Source organism: Poecilia latipinna, unplaced genomic scaffold (genome assembly GCF_001443285.1).
Source record: "Poecilia latipinna isolate Pla-1442-1.1 unplaced genomic scaffold, P_latipinna-1.0 Scaffold870, whole genome shotgun sequence".
Taxonomy (NCBI): Eukaryota; Metazoa; Chordata; class Actinopteri; order Cyprinodontiformes; family Poeciliidae; genus Poecilia; species Poecilia latipinna.
This window is the reverse complement of record NW_015113486.1, coordinates 172,082-190,816: the sequence shown is the minus strand read 5'-3', so window position 1 is coordinate 190,816 and position 18,735 is coordinate 172,082. Positions and strand designations below refer to the sequence as shown.

General features: G+C 38.5%; 2 protein-coding genes across 2 annotated transcripts; both read left to right on the top strand.

Annotated features, from left to right (window-relative positions):
* Window positions 1-482: 482 nt before the first annotated feature.
* On the top strand, window positions 483-5,150 carry LOC106957067 (homeobox protein goosecoid-like). Its single transcript, XM_015048266.1, has 3 exons — window positions 483-935; window positions 1,427-1,686; window positions 5,016-5,150. The coding sequence occupies exons 1-3, from the start codon at window positions 620-622 to the stop codon at window positions 5,148-5,150; spliced, it is 711 nt and encodes a 236-aa protein (XP_014903752.1). The 5' UTR covers window positions 483-619.
* On the top strand, window positions 5,087-8,385 carry gsc (goosecoid). The gene is made up of 3 exons (XM_015048267.1): window positions 5,087-5,539; window positions 6,031-6,290; window positions 7,205-8,385. The coding sequence occupies exons 1-3, from the start codon at window positions 5,224-5,226 to the stop codon at window positions 7,340-7,342; spliced, it is 714 nt and encodes a 237-aa protein (XP_014903753.1). The 5' UTR covers window positions 5,087-5,223; the 3' UTR covers window positions 7,343-8,385.
* Window positions 8,386-18,735: the final 10,350 nt, after the last annotated feature.

Below are 18,735 nucleotides of genomic sequence, written 5' to 3'. Positions count from 1 at the left end.
GAGAGGAATATCAGATTTAATGCGCGGCAGTTTGCGTCTGACATGAAATCAGGTTCATTTTGGATCATATGCCCAAAAACAGATGAAGGCGCCGATTAAAATCTTGTTTCAGTGTGAAAAGCAGAGTCAATTCGGATTGTGAAGAGGTCTATGAAATAGCCTGCAAGCTGCAGTTTGACTCCGAATCTAAACATGTTTAATGATCCAAACTCCTGATGTTTGGCGGCCTGCACGCACTAACGCTGTTCCCTCTGATGCTTCCGACGATGGGGAAATAATCGGATTACTCCACAGGAAGAGCCTCCGTGATCCGACAGCGCCTTTCCAATAGTCTGCAAACACTGCGGATTATCTTAATTCAATTAATTCTCAATACACAAACCCGCGGCCCTTCAACCCGGCCTGACGCAGCCTTTGCGCCGTGACGTCACGGCCTATAAGAGCAACCCCGCGCGCAGCAGTTCGCATCCTGAACGGGAGCTGGCTCTGCAGCGCGTGCAGAGGAGAGAAGAGCGCAGCCGCGTCACCATGTCGCCTTCAGCCTGAACTTTCTTTCCGCTTCCTCAGGAGTTTTGATTCCCAGTTTGATCCAGTTTTTCCTCCTCCGCGCAGCCGCGTGATGCCCGCCGGGATGTTTAGCATCGACAGCATCCTGTCCGGACGGCCGAGCTGTAAGGAGCCGCTGCTGCTGCACCGGAGCGGCCCCGTGGTGCTGCCCGCCGGCCTCACGGACACGATCTACACCGACTACAGCGGACTGTACTCGGCCGCCCGCGGACCGTCCCCGCCGGGGGTCCACGCTTTGAGCGGGGCAAGGATCGGATATAACGGCTACTACTATGGACAGCTGCAGGTCCAGGGGCCCGGAGGAGGTCCGCCTTGCTGCGGGGCCGTGCCCGGCCTCAGTCCGCAGCAGTGCCCCTGCTTCCCCGCAGGTAGGGTATCCCCCCCTACACAGTTCTCAATTCACAGCTTAATAGAAATTAAATATGTTTCTCAAAAATGTTAATTACTATTTTCCTGTGACGCAAATAAGATAAATATGCATTTGTTGAATTGTTTCACTTGTATTAGTTTTAAAAATGATCGTTAAAAGCAAATCTGAACATCGTCTCTGACTTTTACAAATATGTTAATCTTTTCACAACTTTAGAAGTGTTTTAAGACAAGAAGATGTTAAATGCGCAAACATTCCGCTTTTTTGATTTCTTAAGCTAAAACTTCAAATTTCATCGGATTTCTGCTGTTCTGTTTTCGGTTGTTTGTGTTGTCCTCAGTGTTCTGTTAGATCAGGAAAAAAGTTTTTAAACTGCAGAAAAACTTAAAGATGAACAAAAATTAGACAAACATAAGCTATGCAAGTTACATCTACGACATATCCTCATTTCTGCGCCTCAGACGCTTCAGTTTGTCCCCGGTCTTACAGGCTACGACAGCCCGGCCTCGGTGCTCCTGTCCCCGGTTCCTCACCACATGATGTCCTACATGAACATGGGCAGCCTGTCGCGGACCGAGCTGCAGCTCCTCAACCAGCTGCACTGCCGCAGGAAGCGCAGGCATCGAACCATCTTCACCGACGAGCAGCTGGAGGCTCTTGAGGGCCTTTTCCAGGAGACCAAGTACCCAGACGTGGGGACGCGGGAGCAGTTGGCCCGGAAAGTTCACCTGCGGGAGGAGAAAGTCGAGGTGAGACACGTTTTCTTTTCTTTTTTAAATGTTGATTGAAATCAGGAAGACATTTATCTCTTTTTATGTATTATTATTATTATTATTATTACTACTACTACTACTACTAATAATAATAATAATAATGTNCATTTCTACCAGGGAAGAAAAGCTGACGATATTTTCATCCAAATCTTTGCAGCAGCATCTTCAATGAGCTGATGCTCTGAGGTTTTTGGCCTTTCTGGAAATTGCAATCCTGCAGCCCTTTGAGAGAGAAGACATTTGTGTTGAACATACAGCAGTACTTCCAACTAACCCTGTCAAATATGATCATTTGATTCAATATTTTCATTTACATACAATTTATTATCTCATTGGAAGAAAATAGCGTTACACAGTCATATGACATTGCTGAAAAGATGTTCAAAATCAATGGTTCTATTGCAAATTTCCTCAAAATTACAAAACAGATAGTGTCACAATTTAGGTAATCTGATTGCTCAAAACAAAGAAACAGTTCTTTCATTTGAACAATGTGTTGCTTCATGATGAACAGGTTGGAAAGAATGAAATTAATTTTATTAATAAAAGAAACAATTTTATTTATGAAGAACTAGATGAGATCAAAATGACTAAAAAGGAACTCAACAGAGCCTTAACTTTGTGTTCCTCTGGCTATTTTCTCTGATGGCTATATTATTGGTTTCTCTCCTTTAATTTTTTATTCAGCTCACTGGAACTAAATAAAACATTTAGAAATAACCTTCTCAAATTAGAAAATATAAGATTCCATGTTCAATTTATGTTTAAAGCTTTCTTGAGCAAAACCTAAAAGGTATTCTAAACTATAAGATTGAATGAAATTGATTATTTAAAGCAACATTTACATTTATTAGTTTGTATAAGCTTTGGGTTTACATGTCTTTGGAATTTTTATAGCGAAGATAATAAATAAAGAAAAGTTTTTTTTTTTAAATCAGCTGCAGAAAAGGATCATTTTCTGAACTTTGTTCAAGCTGTTGTTTCAAGATTGAAAAGAAACCATATTCTGGTATTTGTAGTCTTTGATGTGCGGAGCAGATATTAAATCTGTGGTGAAGTTAGCAGCCTCTTTGCGGTTTGGTTTTAGCGGCAGCAGCAGCAAAAGGTATTTTTATGGTGGGGAACAGATCAGAGTCTGAACACAGACCGATAGATTTAACGAAAAAAAAAGCCCAGAGACATGCAGGTGTGTGTGTGCGCGCGCGCGTGTGTGTGTGTGTGTGTGTGTGTGTGCGTAGGTGTGTGCGTGTGTGTGTGCGTGTGTATTAGAGATGGTAGATGGGATTAAAACAGATTAGTCCGCTTTATGTCTCCTTTCAAATACACACCTAGAACATATGAGGAGAAATCTATCTATCTATCTATCTATCTATCTATCTATCTATCTATCTATCTATCTATCTATCTATCTATCTATCTATCTATCTGGCTGTTCTGTGATGTTTCTATTCTGTTGCTTTTCATGTCAAACACACGTTTGGTTTTGCAGAAATCCTTTATTCTTCTCGCTACCTCTCTGCAGCAAAGTGTAAGAATAAATGCGAAAAAATAATAACAGCATGCAGACGACTGCAATCACAGAGTGACTGCATCACAGAAATAAAGGAAATATGTATATAAAAATCTTTTTTCTTCGTAGATTGTAGGGGAGGGAAAAAAAAAGAATACTTGAGCCTTTTTGAATGAAAACCATTTATTTATTCCGAAAATCTCTCAAATCAGCATAAAATTTGTTTTTGTGAAGCTATGGAAATACAAACAGTTTAGAGTTTAAGCTCAGAGAGAAATGAAATGTTGTCCCGAAGCCAGAGAAGGTGTTCGCACCTCCTCCTGCAGATGAGCTCCAGTTGATGCAAACTGCGGTGAAATGAGTAATAAACAAAATCTGTTCAGTTGATAGTAAATATTGTTTTCCTTTCAGGGTCATTTTTCTGCAATATGCACATATGCAGAGGTAAATATGGTTTTAATCTCTCAGTCGCAAAAAAAAAAAAAAAAAAAAAAAAAAAAAAAAACCCGACCGACGGCTTCATCACTCAGTAGGAGGACGGGTCCAGTTAAAGACGGGCTGAACAAAACTTTACACTCAGTGAAAAAAATAAAAATAAAAAATAAATAAAAAATAAAAATAGTTATAAAAAAATGTGCAAATTGATAATACTGAACCCTTTACCCCCCTCCATTGTAGTTGCAAATGTTTAGATTACATTTAACTTCTTGGTGAAGTGAAAAAGCATTCATGGCAATAAAATTATAATCTAAATATAAGTTTTTTTTTTTTAAATCTCAGATCGAATGAAACATCCTACGCGGAGTAAATAAAAAAAAAAAAAAAGAAATATATCAAGTTTATTATGAGCTGCATGAATCAGAGTATGATTCCAGTTAATTTATACACATTTACTGGAATAAAACGTGGTAAACTTAACCAAGATGCGGCTCTTAAAGAAAATATTCCGATATGTTCAATTAGCCGTCTCCCTGGGTTAAAGTTTGTGAAATAAGTTTATTTATCATTTTAAATTACTCTGAAATTATCTCTGCATAACTGCACGTCTTCGTTAATCACACCTCGGATCTGAACGGCACATTTTCACCTCATCAGTTTATCCGAATGCCTGACGCGCGCATGTGTGAACTCCCCATTGAGTCTTAAATGCAATCAACAGCTTCCATTAAGGTCTGCAGCGGGAATCCGCGTTCCTGCACAGCCTCGGGGTCGTGTTAATTAGCTGCGTAAAGTCCCGATCTGTTCTCCTTTAGGGGCCTGAATGGAAGCGATAATGGGCCGTTATCTTATCCCGGTCAAGGAATAGGGGGGGGGGAGAGGAAACTGCTGCCAAGGGGGGAGACTGACTTATTCCCCACAGAGAGCAGAGCGGAGGCCGGATAATGAGAGGAATATCAGATTTAATGCGCGGCAGTTTGCGTCTGACATGAAATCAGGTTCATTTTGGATCATATGCCCAAAAACAGATGAAGGCGCCGATTAAAATCTTGTTTCAGTGTGAAAAGCAGAGTCAATTCGGATTGTGAAGAGGTCTATGAAATAGCCTGCAAGCTGCAGTTTGACTCCGAATCTAAACATGTTTAATGATCCAAACTCCTGATGTTTGGCGGCCTGCACGCACTAACGCTGTTCCCTCTGATGCTTCCGACGATGGGGAAATAATCGGATTACTCCACAGGAAGAGCCTCCGTGATCCGACAGCGCCTTTCCAATAGTCTGCAAACACTGCGGATTATCTTAATTCAATTAATTCTCAATACACAAACCCGCGGCCCTTCAACCCGGCCTGACGCAGCCTTTGCGCCGTGACGTCACGGCCTATAAGAGCAACCCCGCGCGCAGCAGTTCGCATCCTGAACGGGAGCTGGCTCTGCAGCGCGTGCAGAGGAGAGAAGAGCGCAGCCGCGTCACCATGTCGCCTTCAGCCTGAACTTTCTTTCCGCTTCCTCAGGAGTTTTGATTCCCAGTTTGATCCAGTTTTTCCTCCTCCGCGCAGCCGCGTGATGCCCGCCGGGATGTTTAGCATCGACAGCATCCTGTCCGGACGGCCGAGCTGTAAGGAGCCGCTGCTGCTGCACCGGAGCGGCCCCGTGGTGCTGCCCGCCGGCCTCACGGACACGATCTACACCGACTACAGCGGACTGTACTCGGCCGCCCGCGGACCGTCCCCGCCGGGGGTCCACGCTTTGAGCGGGGCAAGGATCGGATATAACGGCTACTACTATGGACAGCTGCAGGTCCAGGGGCCCGGAGGAGGTCAGCCTTGCTGCGGGGCCGCGCCCGGCCTCAGTCCGCAGCAGTGCCCCTGCTTCCCCGCAGGTAGGGTATCCCCCCCTACACAGGTCTCAATTCTCAGCTTAATAGAAATTAAATATGTTTCTCAAAAATGTTAATTACTATTTTCCTGTGACGCAAATAAGATAAATATGCATTTGTTGAATTGTTTCACTTGTATTAGTTTTAAAAATGATCGTTAAAAGCAAATCTGAACATCGTCTCTGACTTTTACAAATATGTTAATCTTTTCACAACTTTAGAAGTGTTTTAAGACAAGAAGATGTTAAATGCGCAAACATTCCGCTTTTTTGATTTCTTAAGCTAAAACTTCAAATTTCATCGGATTTCTGCTGTTCTGTTTTCGGTTGTTTGTGTTGTCCTCAGTGTTCTGTTAGATCAGGAAAAAAGTTTTTAAACTGCAGAAAAACTTAAAGATGAACAAAAATTAGACAAACATAAGCTATGCAAGTTACATCTACGACATATCCTCATTTCTGCGCCTCAGACGCTTCAGTTTGTCCCCGGTCTTACAGGCTACGACAGCCCGGCCTCGGTGCTCCTGTCCCCGGTTCCTCACCACATGATGTCCTACATGAACATGGGCAGCCTGTCGCGGACCGAGCTGCAGCTCCTCAACCAGCTGCACTGCCGCAGGAAGCGCAGGCATCGAACCATCTTCACCGACGAGCAGCTGGAGGCTCTTGAGGGCCTTTTCCAGGAGACCAAGTACCCAGACGTGGGGACGCGGGAGCAGTTGGCCCGGAAAGTTCACCTGCGGGAGGAGAAAGTCGAGGTGAGACACGTTTTCTTTTCTTTTTTAAATGTTGATTGAAATCAGGAAGACATTTATCTCTTTTTATGTATTATTATTATTATTATTATTACTACTACTACTACTACTAATAATAATAATAATAATGTTATTATTATTATTATTATTATTATTATTATTATTATTATTATTATTATTAATAATAATAATAATAATAATAATAATAATAATAATAATAATAATAATAATAATAATAAATAAACATTTTTAGTTTTAAAAATAAATTTAGTTGCAGAATTAGATAATATAAGAATACAGACTGTAAAAATTACATACATATCTACAGAAGTATATTAGCATGGTGGATATGTATATATGCAAATATAATAGTATCCTAGAGCGGAACGTAATAAAGGATTTTATTATTTATTATTTATCTCACATTGATGTTTAATTAACGTGGATTATTATTATTATTATGACTAATACTTTTTTTGTATTTTTTTTTTTGCTTCATTCCAATGTATTTCTTTTCAAACTATTTGAATCACTGGTCCATTTATTTGATAATTCATTTTTACAAAATTATAATCTCTTGATAAATATTAAATTCGGCGATTTGATTCAGTAATAAAGCTTTTCAGTTTATGCGCTGCTTTATGCGTATCTTTTCTTGTCTAAAATTTCTCTTGAAATTGAGACCCAGTGTGTTAACAATATTTACCGGTGGAAAGGAAAGTGTGAAAAAAAGCAAAGGCAATATAGATAGTATTAATTTAAAATAAATTAATAAATAAAACGGGAACAAATAAGATTATTTAATCTCATTTTTTTTAAGCGTTAATCTTAATCCCAAGAAAATCAACACATTAAAGTCTGCATTTTTTGCCATCAAAATCAGAGTTTTCTCACTTCTTGCCTCCTGTGTCCTGCAGGTGTGGTTCAAGAACCGGCGCGCCAAGTGGAGGCGGCAGAAGCGCTCCTCCTCCGAGGAGTCGGAGAACTCTCAGAAATGGAGCAAAAAAGCGGAGAAAACGGACGGGACTAAAAGCGAGGCGGACTCTGACAGCTGATGGAGACGGGGACGCGCGTGATGTGATGTTGCACAGGTGTACATATCGTTTTATTATTGTCTCTGTGACGCTTATTTATGTTTAATTTAAAACTCCTTTTATGTCGCAGCGCGCGCACTCACGGTGCACCAAGTGACCGGTTGTGAATGTTAATTGTGGGTGCACGTGCAGATTCGCTGCGCAAGCTCTCGTGTGTAATTAATTAGAAATAAAGTGACATCATTAAATGGCAGCGGAAGACGGCGCCCTGCGCGCACACCATGCGCGCTCACAGCGCTGAACTTCCGGCTGAAATTGTAGAAATCAGAAGTTTGAATTTGGATTTCACTGAAGGCAAAATGATAAATGATCCAATCTTAAAGCGGAACCTGTTTGGGTTTCTGACAAATTTCACTAAGCAAATCGCAATTACCAACATGTTGGAACAAGAATGTGTTTTTATCTCCAAACCAAAAAGATGTAAATTAAATTTACAGAAACAGCAGCAGAAAGGAAGCTCATCTGAAGCTGATTTGTGTTTCAGGGTGTAAAAACGTATTTTCTTTTATTTATCTGGTCTTGTAAATATGATTATTATAATGAATCTTATTTAATCTCTCAGTTAGAGTGTAAAATATCTTAATTTCTGTCATGAAAAAGATACAAAAATAAATTCCTGCACATCAGTTTTCAGAAATTCAAACTTGGTTTCAAGAAAATTATGAGTCAAATGTTGGTAAAAGATCATCTTTGTAACTAGATATGAATGTCTCATTGTATCTGTGAAAGATGTGAATAAATATAATTTTATGTAAATATGAAACTAAGTAGATAAATAAGAACCTCTGTGAGGTACAGATCAATCTGAAGGCAAAATGAGCTAAACTGGAATAGAATTTTTTTTTTCATTGTTTAGCAGCAGAAACAGAAACAAGACGCAGGTAAAAGCTCTAATACCCGATACAAAAACAACGTGTTTGCAGGTGGATATGTTTGTCAAACATTCAGCATTAAATCAAATATGAAAAAAAAAGAACTAAATTAAATCTGAATAAAAAATATAAGCGCAATTTAAGTCATTTTGTTGGTTATTTTTCCAGCAACGTCTGTTTTATCTCATGCCTTTCTGTCATTTAATTTGAAATGCAACATTTTAAAGCAGCGGGTGTTTCGGTTGATATACAGAAAAAGATCTGCATATGGGAGTCCAGTGAGATACAAAATGCAGCCCTAAAAATAATCGCGCCCTGAAATTCACTTCAAAACCTGATAATTTATTGTTTTTGGTCTTTCTGACCAAAAGCATTGATTTGAACTCTCCTAAAGTAGATTTATCTCTGACTGCATTTTCTGGAGCTCCCTCCTAATATATGCAGAATATATTGAAGCTGCTGTATATTTTTTTCCATCAGAACATTCTTCATTTTTTAGGTCTCTTTCTTCTTTCCATTACCAACGTTCCAGACTGCAAAAGTTCCTCCCAGCAGCAGAAAATCCAAATAATCCTGGACGAGGTGAGATTCTGCAGCGGAGTCTCTGAGGCTCGTAAACACAAGCAGGATTGTGCTGAGGAATGAAGGGGAAGGGAGGGCTAAGCATTAAAATATTCTTCCACTTTTTCCAGAGATTTTTATTCCAAAGACAAGTGAAGTCCTGCAAAAATTCCCCTTTGATTTTACAAGGATTAAACCAAAAACTGGGATTTGTTTCGGCTCGGCTGAGTTTTCCCACATTTATCCGAGGAATTCCAAACAAACAGCGGCAGCAGCATGCAAGCACATGTGGAGAAGGTTTTGTGTTGAGATTTGGATGAACGGCTTCTTCCTCCGTCACTGAGCTGGAAAACGAGCCGCCGCTGCAACAGATGCAACATCTGAACCAAATAGAAGGAGGAAAGGATTTTAATCTGCTCAAACTTAGAGGTTTATTTGATTTAATTGCAGGAAAATGACAACATTTTTTGGCTTTCCGCTTACTTCCCTTACAACTTAAATGCATCCCTCAACATACAAACTAGTGAAAATCAGTTAGAGTTAGATGTTTTAAAAATCATTCTTGTAAAATAAAAAATAAAAAATCTCCCAGATTCCACATGTTTGATGTGGTTTGAAAAAGAAGAAGAGAAAAATAAAAATGAGCAAAAATGTAAATAAGACTCACTGAGGATTTTCATCAAGGGAAAGTCAACGTTTTAAAACAGATTTAATTGCATAATTACAGAGAGATGTTTGACTCTCTGAATAACTAAATGATACCAAATTTACAACAAAAATCACCATGTATGTTTCAAAAGATTAGTAATCAGAAACTCCCCCATCCAGAAGAGCTGGATGTTTTTCTCTGAAGGATGGAGGAAGAAAGTTTCACAGAAATGATCCAGAGACACAAAACCTCATCCTGGGAGTTAAGATCAGGTTTGTTTTAGTGAACAGAGAACGTCTATAGACGACCAGATGGTCAACAGTGCCGAGGGAAACTTAGCGTTGTGAAGGGGAACACGTTGGTCGGCAGATGAAGGAAAACGTCTCCAATATGAAGGTCGGAGACAGAGAAAGGAGAGCTGATGAGTCAAAGATGTGCAGCTGTTCAAATCTGATGGAGTTTGATCCTCTTTTCTGGCAGCTTTTTTCAGATCTGAACCGGATTTAAACACGGAGTGGCTTCGTCTGACTTGATCTCATCATTCTGAAACAGATCTACTGACTGAGCTTCGGCCATCATGGCCGCCGTCCTCCTCTCTGCTGTAGCTATAGCAGCAGCAGCCTGAAGGCCTGAAACCTGACGCTGATTTTTCACACGGTGTAAAGGAGAACTAGCATGAGAACCTGCTTAATATCTTAGTGGTCCTCACAACAAGTAAATGCTTAAAATCAGCACCTTTGTTTAAAAAAAATCGCACAGCAGCATTAAGATCTCAGTGCAGTTTCTGTTGCTTTTCTCGGATCGTCTCTCCTGCAGCTTTTAGAAGTAAAAATCAGATTAATCCATCCTGCTGCTTCTAACTAAAAGATCTGAAGCTCTACATTTGAAACTGTTTAAACAACTAAAAGGTGTAAATGTTATTTGATATTTTCACACTGAATATCATATTACCCTTTAGGATAATTGAAAAAAAAAATCCCTTAGTTTCGACAACATGTGCCCTCAGCTTGATGTGTTGGTCAGAAACATTAACAAATATGTTTAGTTTTAAGGCTCTTGAGTTGTTTGCATTCTGAAGATCAGTTTTTCAGATCGCAGCATGATTCCATTTTAAAATAATTTGTTTTATGATAGAATTGAAAGCTATGATTGACCATATTTATGTTGACATTTAAACTGATAAGTGGAGTTTAATCACAAAGGTTGGTGAATTAATTTAAAACTAAAACGCAGCCATTTTACTGTTTGAGCTTGTTTTGTTTTAATTAATTTGTACGTGCACCGGCTGTAGATGTTAGACACTTTTAAGACTCTGTTGAAAATTATATTTGTAACTTTTAAAATGGGGGAAAAAAGGATTGTAGTGTTAGTTGCTTTAGACCAGAACATTTTTCCAGTGCCTTTTTTTTTGTTCCAGTGTCTAAATATTATTTGACAGGTGGCTGAAGTTCTCTGCCATGTCGAAGGAAAGTTTTGTAATTGTGACAGTTATTTAACTTTAAATGCTTCATGGAACTGGAATGTTTCCACTGTCAAGAACTTAACTTTTATTTGTGTCATTTATGACTGTTATAATTCTGGTCTATTTTAGGATGTTATTTTTCAAGTGTTATGCTGCAAAGGCAGAAAATTACTGATTTTATCATCTTATCTGACTGCTTGTTGGTGGCCTTTTCAGATATTAAACATAAGGCAGTTAGATGCCCAGGTCAGAAAAGGGAGTGATGCGCCTTATCTGTAGTTGGTACCCAGAATAGGTTTTCTATTATTCTTCTGGATGTGCAGTCCACAGGGAGCTGCATCCCCATGTGTTCAGCGTTCGACCTCTACTCTCTGTTGAGAAGAGGAAAAACAGCTTATGTGCTTTTTGCGGATTTGCGCTGAGTTTTATCCCAGCCCAGAGTCTAATTTAGTTAAACCGAAATGTTTGGACGACGTCTGCAGGAGGGGCTTACACTGGGAAACATTCATGCCAGAATCACCGATGCAGTTTGGAAGGAGTTTTGGTTTAACAGCATCTAAATGGGAGCTTATTTTATTTTTATGTTTTGATCAGACTTTTGAATCCATTCATTGTAAGCATTTCTATCATATTAATTTACCTTATAATTTATTAAAAACTTTATATTTTGTTGGGGGTAGGATTGTACAGCATGTCTGAATTTATCCTAGGTTTTCTATAATCCAGATAAATGCTCAGATTTATGTTTTTTGCGTTCATTCAGCTATTTTTTAACAAGTTGTGCTGATAGTTAAAACATTTTTTTAGGGATTACGAAGGACTCCAGTGTGTAGTTTCCACCATAAATAAGGCTGTGCTTGGCTGAGATCTAGAGAGAACCTAGAAGTTAAGAAAGGTATTTGAAGCCATTACAGGAGAGTCCAAGATCATCAATTCAGACTGCTGGGTGTGAATACAAATAATACGGATGTCTTAAGACTCAAAATGACTTCTCAGATGAAAGGGAAATCTCTAGAATGTTAAATAACACCCCAGTAATGAGTAACTGGAACTGGAAATGAACTGGAAGCTACTGCAATCCCAGTGTACACTGTAGAAAGAGTCAAAGAAGCTGGTGGTAGCATTATGCTGTGAGCTGATTGGTTGCTTGTGGTCGCTAAAGTGGATGCAATAATAAGAGAAGAGAGTCTGAGTTGATCTTTAACCAACAGCTAGATGACTGAAAGTTGGACACAGCTGGATATTCCAGTAGAATAAAGAAACACATTGAAATGTATTTAATATTTGATAAAAGATGCTAAAATTAAGTTTCTAGAATGACATTCCCAAAGCCTTGACCCTCTGTTGCTTTTGTCTCTGCTCAATGGAGGGAAGCAAACCGATTTAATGACCAAGACTGTCTCGATTTCAAATACCTTGTGGTGCATATTTAACAGATCAGTGTCTGGTTGGTGAACCAGACACACTGGTTCATTATGCCACAGATAATGAGCTGCGTTTTTGTTTCACGCTAACAGCAGAAACCCGATTCTGTTTGATGAATCTAAGTGCAGTCTTAAAGAGAAAAGTTTAAAATTTTAAAACAAATTGAACGTCCTTTAATAACCTTAAAGAAAAGTACATTTATGAAATAAATTAGGATTGATGCCAGACATCCTCACAACGCCACTTTAATCATAAAGTGTTTTTGCTGAGTCATTTAAAAGAAGTTTTTAAATGATCTGGGTCACGCAGGTAATTCCATTACAAACAGGTGAGGAGCAAAGATGGATTTCATGAAGGTTACTATGACAACCAAGATGTTGCTATGAAAGGTAATTTGATTAAATCATGGCTTATTTATTTTGATTCATACTTCCATTTGCCTCCTAAGACAGGCCTGGGGATAAAGTCTTGTCCATCTTGAGAAACTCCAGATATTTGAATTTATTTGGTAGTTTTAATGCACATTAATTAACATTTCTGTAAATGCACCAGAATTAGCCAAAAACTGTTTTTCAGCCTGGACAATGCTCAAATTGTCTTTCTTAACAAAAAAGAAGACTATATAATCAGGGTTAATATGGCTTAACTACACAAATGTTGTCAATAAAACAAAATGTGAGCAATACAAATAATAAATACACAGCAAAGAAACTAAAATACGATTATCACTAAAAGTATAAGAAATTAAAACTAAATTGTCAAAGAAGAAAAATGACATTAGTGTCATTGCAGTGGTTGAAATTGAGCATACAGTATTTGCAATAGAAAGGTGGAGTTTTACCATCAGGAGCCATGATGAACTCCAGCTGAAAAAGTCCAGCAGCTGGAAGGCTGGATAACTTCAACGCGGTCATAAAGAAAGGAAGAAAAACGATGTTTAATTTGTAGACGTTTTCATTCACACAGCAGTTTTCATGTGCAAAGCAAAACAGACGCAAGTTCCATTAAAAACATGCAATTACAGACTATGAATAAAGGTGCAAATATCAAGAACAGACCTCCTCATATTCTGTGCCCTAAGTATTAAAATTTACTGTATATGATCAAGTTTGAGCTAATTTTGCTGGGAGTAATGGGCAAAAATTTCAGTCTGTATTTCTCTTCAAAACGTTTGAACAAAATCACCAACAGACTTGCAGCTGGAGCTGCAGAATATAAACTCAGGGGGATAAATACAAGTAAACAGCAAATAAAAGCCTTCACATTTTTTTTAAAAGACTGAAAGTCATGCATCATTCTTTTATGATTGTAAAGGGATTGTAATTCCCTTTACAATCATGATTCCTTCACAAAATATTAATCTGAGCCAACATCTCACTGTTTTAACGTTTCTCCTGATTTCTTTATATAAAGGAATGGCTGTATAACACATGCAGTGAATACGGTTCCTTCTATCCTTTATTTGCTCTAAAGTTTACATATTCATGTTTACTGTCTAAACACTCCAAACTCCTTGTCTTTGCTCATGATCTTGGACTATGAAGTCGATTCGGATAGTTTCACTTTTCTTCTTATTGTCTCTGACCAAAGCTGGTGAGACTGAAGCATTTGCAGTTAGTTGGGTAAAGAAGTGAGAAACATATTAAGAAACAGTTCATTTGTGTAACTGGAAGTTTGTCCGGACATACGTGTGAGCGCATCAAATTCTCTAAACTCAGATTTGTAACATTTTAGAGGAACTTCCTGCAGGGGAGACTGATGGGTTTGATTTTGTTACCCCCAAAACATCTGGAGCAAACTGAAATCAAAGATATGAAACTCTTTCTCTGTAAGATTTCTCTGTAAGATTTAACATAAACATGGTTTATGTTAAATCTGGAATCATTGATAGGTTTGTTTTTCATCAGATTTCCAATATATATATATATGTTTATTTATTTTTTGCTTGATTCAAAGTTTCTTTTTGAGTCTGTGCTCTCACTTCAGGCCAGGCACTGCAGTGCAAATTTTTTTTTTTTGGTAGATTTTGTACAATATCCACAATGTATGATGAATAAATTAAATGTGGATGCAAATTATATCAATGCTGAAGTTTCCACGTAACATCTTGAACAAAAATCAGGAAGTATTGTTGGGTAAGCTACACAAACACGCACGCCGCACAATCCTCTGTTTTCTGAATTAAATTTTGACAGGTGAATCTGCGGAGCTTTTTCTTTTCATTCACAGCTTGCAGACTGTAAACACTCGAAAACCTCTGAGGATTCGCCTCGACTCTGTGGGTTTCAGTTGATTGGCCTTTTACACCCACACAGATCGCTTCTACCGCCACTCCACGTTTCATTGCCATTCATCCTGTTCCCATTTATACGTTATTGTGTTGGTGCTTTCATAAGAGCTACAATTAAAGGCCAATCAGCTTTGTAAACTTTTACTGCAATTGAATTTGCTCCAGAAATGCAATTTCTATAACATCCGCCATGACATCCTGCACCAGCTCCTTTTTTAATGCTTCACATGCAGACAGACACTCAGCCGAGTTCAAGGGGAGATTGTTGCATTGGTTAACCAGAAACTAAAACCATAAACTCTGTTGAAGTCGACCAGAACAACACAGAGAAACAGAAATCTTGATGTGAGGAGACAGAAGTGTTAAACAAAAACACAGGAAACTGGTACAATATCTTCGGGCTTTGGGGTCTGCAACGTTGTGACAGTCGGAATGCTTTTTACCCCAAAGAGGGCACAAAATGTGAAAGTTTATAAACATTTCCTGTTGGTACATTCTTGCCTGGCAAAACTCAATCAACTCCTATAAGGAGCTCAGAGGAGACAAAAAGGGGAAATACTTTTTTTTTTAACCTGATCAGAAATGTTTTCTCCTTGTTAGAGTCCAAAGCTTTGCAAAAGAAAAAACAAAAAACTAACATCAAGTGAATTCCAGAAAATACATGTGTTTAGATCCAGAGTGAAAAGAAGTTCAAAGACAAAAATAACTTAACTGTACCAAGAAAGCAACCAGAAGGTTCCGGGAAAGTACCTTGCAAATTCCAGGAAATTGCCGCTAAATTCTAGAAGATACAAAAAAAAGTTAACTTTAATCTCATCTAAAGCAAGTAATCAGTTAGTTTCAGGAAGATAGGCTAAATTATTAGGAAATATAAGCCTTCATTGCCATTAAACACCAAAATGTAAGCTTTAAATTCTAAGAAGGTAAACTATGAATTCAAGAAATTACACTTTAAATTTTAGCAAAAAATAATTCATGAAAGTAACCTTTAAGTTAGAAGACAGTAATCTGTAGGTGAGTTGTGAGAAAGTTACCTGCATGGCAAAGTATAATTTAAGTTTCGGGGAAAATAAAGCAATTTATTAACAAGTATGTTCCATAAGGTGTCTAAAATTTACTTAAGCTATTAGGAAAATAAACCTTAGGGGACGTGAAAGTAACCTGATTTATGAGACACTAGCAGTAAGTAGCCTCTAGTGTCTGAGAAATTATTTTGGAAAAGAGTATAGGAAAAAAGAAAAAAAAAAACTGTAAGCTTCAGGAGAGCAACCCTTAAGTTACAGTGGGAATCTTGACGTTACAGGAAGGAAACCTGCATGTTGTGGATCAGAAATGGTAAAAATGTGGGGAAAATTTGTTTTCCCAAAAGCTCTAAGAAATCATCATATAGCTTATAGGAAAACACTGAGCAATTCAAGGAAATTATCTTTGAAATTCAGAGAAAATATTCTATAAATATTTGGAATTTAATATGTAAGCCACATGAAAGTTCTCATCGACTCTTGAGAAAAACCTGCAAGTTCTGAAAAAGCATTCTGTGAACTACAAAAAGTAACGTTTAAGTTCCAGAAGGTACAAAACATTCAGCTTTAATTTCTAGAATATCCTAGAAATTCCAAGAAAGTAACCTGTAGGTTTCAGCAACCAGTAACCCATAGCCAGAAATATTTAAGTGTCAGCAAGATACATTTTTGACCTGCAAGTTTGTAGAAGGCAACCTGTGAGAAAGAAACCGGCACGCTCTGGGAAAATCTCCCATAATTTCTAGGAATGTGACCAAGACGTTATTGCCACTTATCTGGATGCAGACATTCTCCTGCCGTCATCTGAAATAATGCTGAGGACTAAATGATTAGTTCAAGTCCCTATGAAACTACAAACATGCTCTAAAATCTAATCAATAATTGAGGCATGGTTCTCTGTGTGAACGATTTTCTCCAGTTCGCCCTCTGCTGGCCATTCGTGCAGAAAAAGCCGGGCGTCTGCAGCAGCAGCAGCAGCTTCAGGGAACCACAGTGAGAGCTCGGTCTCTGAGATCTGGACCCAACACAAACCATTAAAAAAACACCGTCCCTAATAATTCCTCATATGATTTATTAAGTGCTTGGCTGCAAAGCTAGCAGCCGCACTCATCAATCTTTTGCTCCAGCGGCAGTAATTTTCTATTTCACAAATTTTAAGGGGGCTTTTTTTTTTTTTTTTTTTTTAAACCATTATTTCTTTGACCTTTTCATACACAGTTCCCAGCACTTGGAAAAACAGAGGTGGAGTCCAAGAAAAATTAGGTACTGAGTTAACTTTCAGAGCAGATAAATCTCGACTCCTTGTGGCTATGTCCTGAAAAGAAAGAAAGAAAAAAAAAACTGGATTCTTGTTTCTGTCTTACGTAAGCTCATCTGATGATGCAGACGCCTGATTAACTTCCTTCTTTTCCAGCACATTCCTGCACATGTCGGAGAGAGTTTGGGGTCTGCAGAACTTTAGCCGTCGAGGATTTGGCGGCTGAGCTGACAGCTCCTGGGTGGATTCCCTGCTCTAAAGATAGACAGGGGTGTTGGCTGGCCTGTGGTCCGCAGGCCGAAACAGCTCAGAGAAGGGCCTCCCTCATCATGGCCGCCTCAGCCACTCACAAAGCAGGGAAAAGACAAATAACGCATATTTCCACATAATGTAAACTTCCCTCTGTGTTATTACCATACTTCAGCGGCGTGATGGCGGTTTGCAGTTTGTTTTTGTTGCGTCCGTGACTGTCTTCCTGGCCCCAGGATCTTTCCAAAGAGCCGAATCCTGGGGCCACTTTGGGGCTGGAAGGAACCTCTGAAGCACATAAAAGCATGTCCAAACACGGAGCGGAGGAGCGCCAACATGTGGCGGCTGCCTGTCAGCTCAGCTCAGACTTCACATCCACACACATTTATTGGATTAACTGTTTTTTTTCTCTCTCTCTCTCTCTCTCTGTTTAAACAGGAGCCGATTCAAGCTGGCTCCATCAAAGTGCTCAGAAGACTTTTATATCGGAAATATCCCAGGAATTTTGGAATATTGCACAATGAGAAAATGCTTGTTTTTCTTCTTTGTTTCACCACTAATTGACCCAGAAGAGTAGATATTATCTTCTAATTAGCATAAATCTGACTTATTTGATTGGGTATGAAGTATTGTCTTCTGTTTTCATTTAGGTCATCCCAATAAATTTGAAATAAAATCTACAAAAAGATAAACAATGCATTAGATGTTATAAATTAATATATTCGCAATGATGGAAAAAGAAATATTTAAGTTTACAGACACTTTACTTCATTCCAAAAATATTTTACACCGCTTTTCCAAATTACTATCCCAGGTGTAGCAGATATTCAGCTGAAAACTCAAACTAATCGTTCTAGTGTTTAAATCTCACCTCAAAACGACAATGAAACGACAATGAAGTTTGAGATATTGTTGTCAAAAAGGCCAAAAAGTAAGAGTACTGATATTTTACAGTGACAATTCTTTCATTCAGTGGTAAACAAAAGTAAGTAAATAACTCTGTAGCTCTGCTACTGTGGTCTGTTTTTCATTCTGAATGTTTCTGCATGTCTGACAACGTCAACAAGTCAGAATGACTGGAAAGCTGTTCATGAAGAGAACTCTAAACAGAGTGAAGAATCTGTTCAGAATGTTTGGTCACAGCTGAGGGAATCAGTCCAGAGGTGAGAATCTGTTCAAGAATCTGCTGGGAATATTACCAAGGTTGTGAAACTGTGCAAGAGATCAGAAGCCGTTCTATATCTGATCTTTATTTGGGAATATATTCAGAGTGAAGAATCTGCTCAGATCAGGAATTAAAAATCTGTGATCTGCTCAGGTTTTTTGAAATCGGTTAAAAATGTGTTTTCAAAGATGGAATTTGAGAATTAGTTTAGAATCAGGAATGTTTTCAGAAATCAGAATCTCTTCATTGTTATCTTTTATATTATATTATATTATATTATATTAGTGCATAGTAATTTCTAAAGAGCAAAACAATATGCTCCATAAAAAAAGAAAAAAACCCAACATCCCTCCTTTATTAAAATCTGGTTAACTTTTCTGGGTCACAGGTAAGACAGCTGG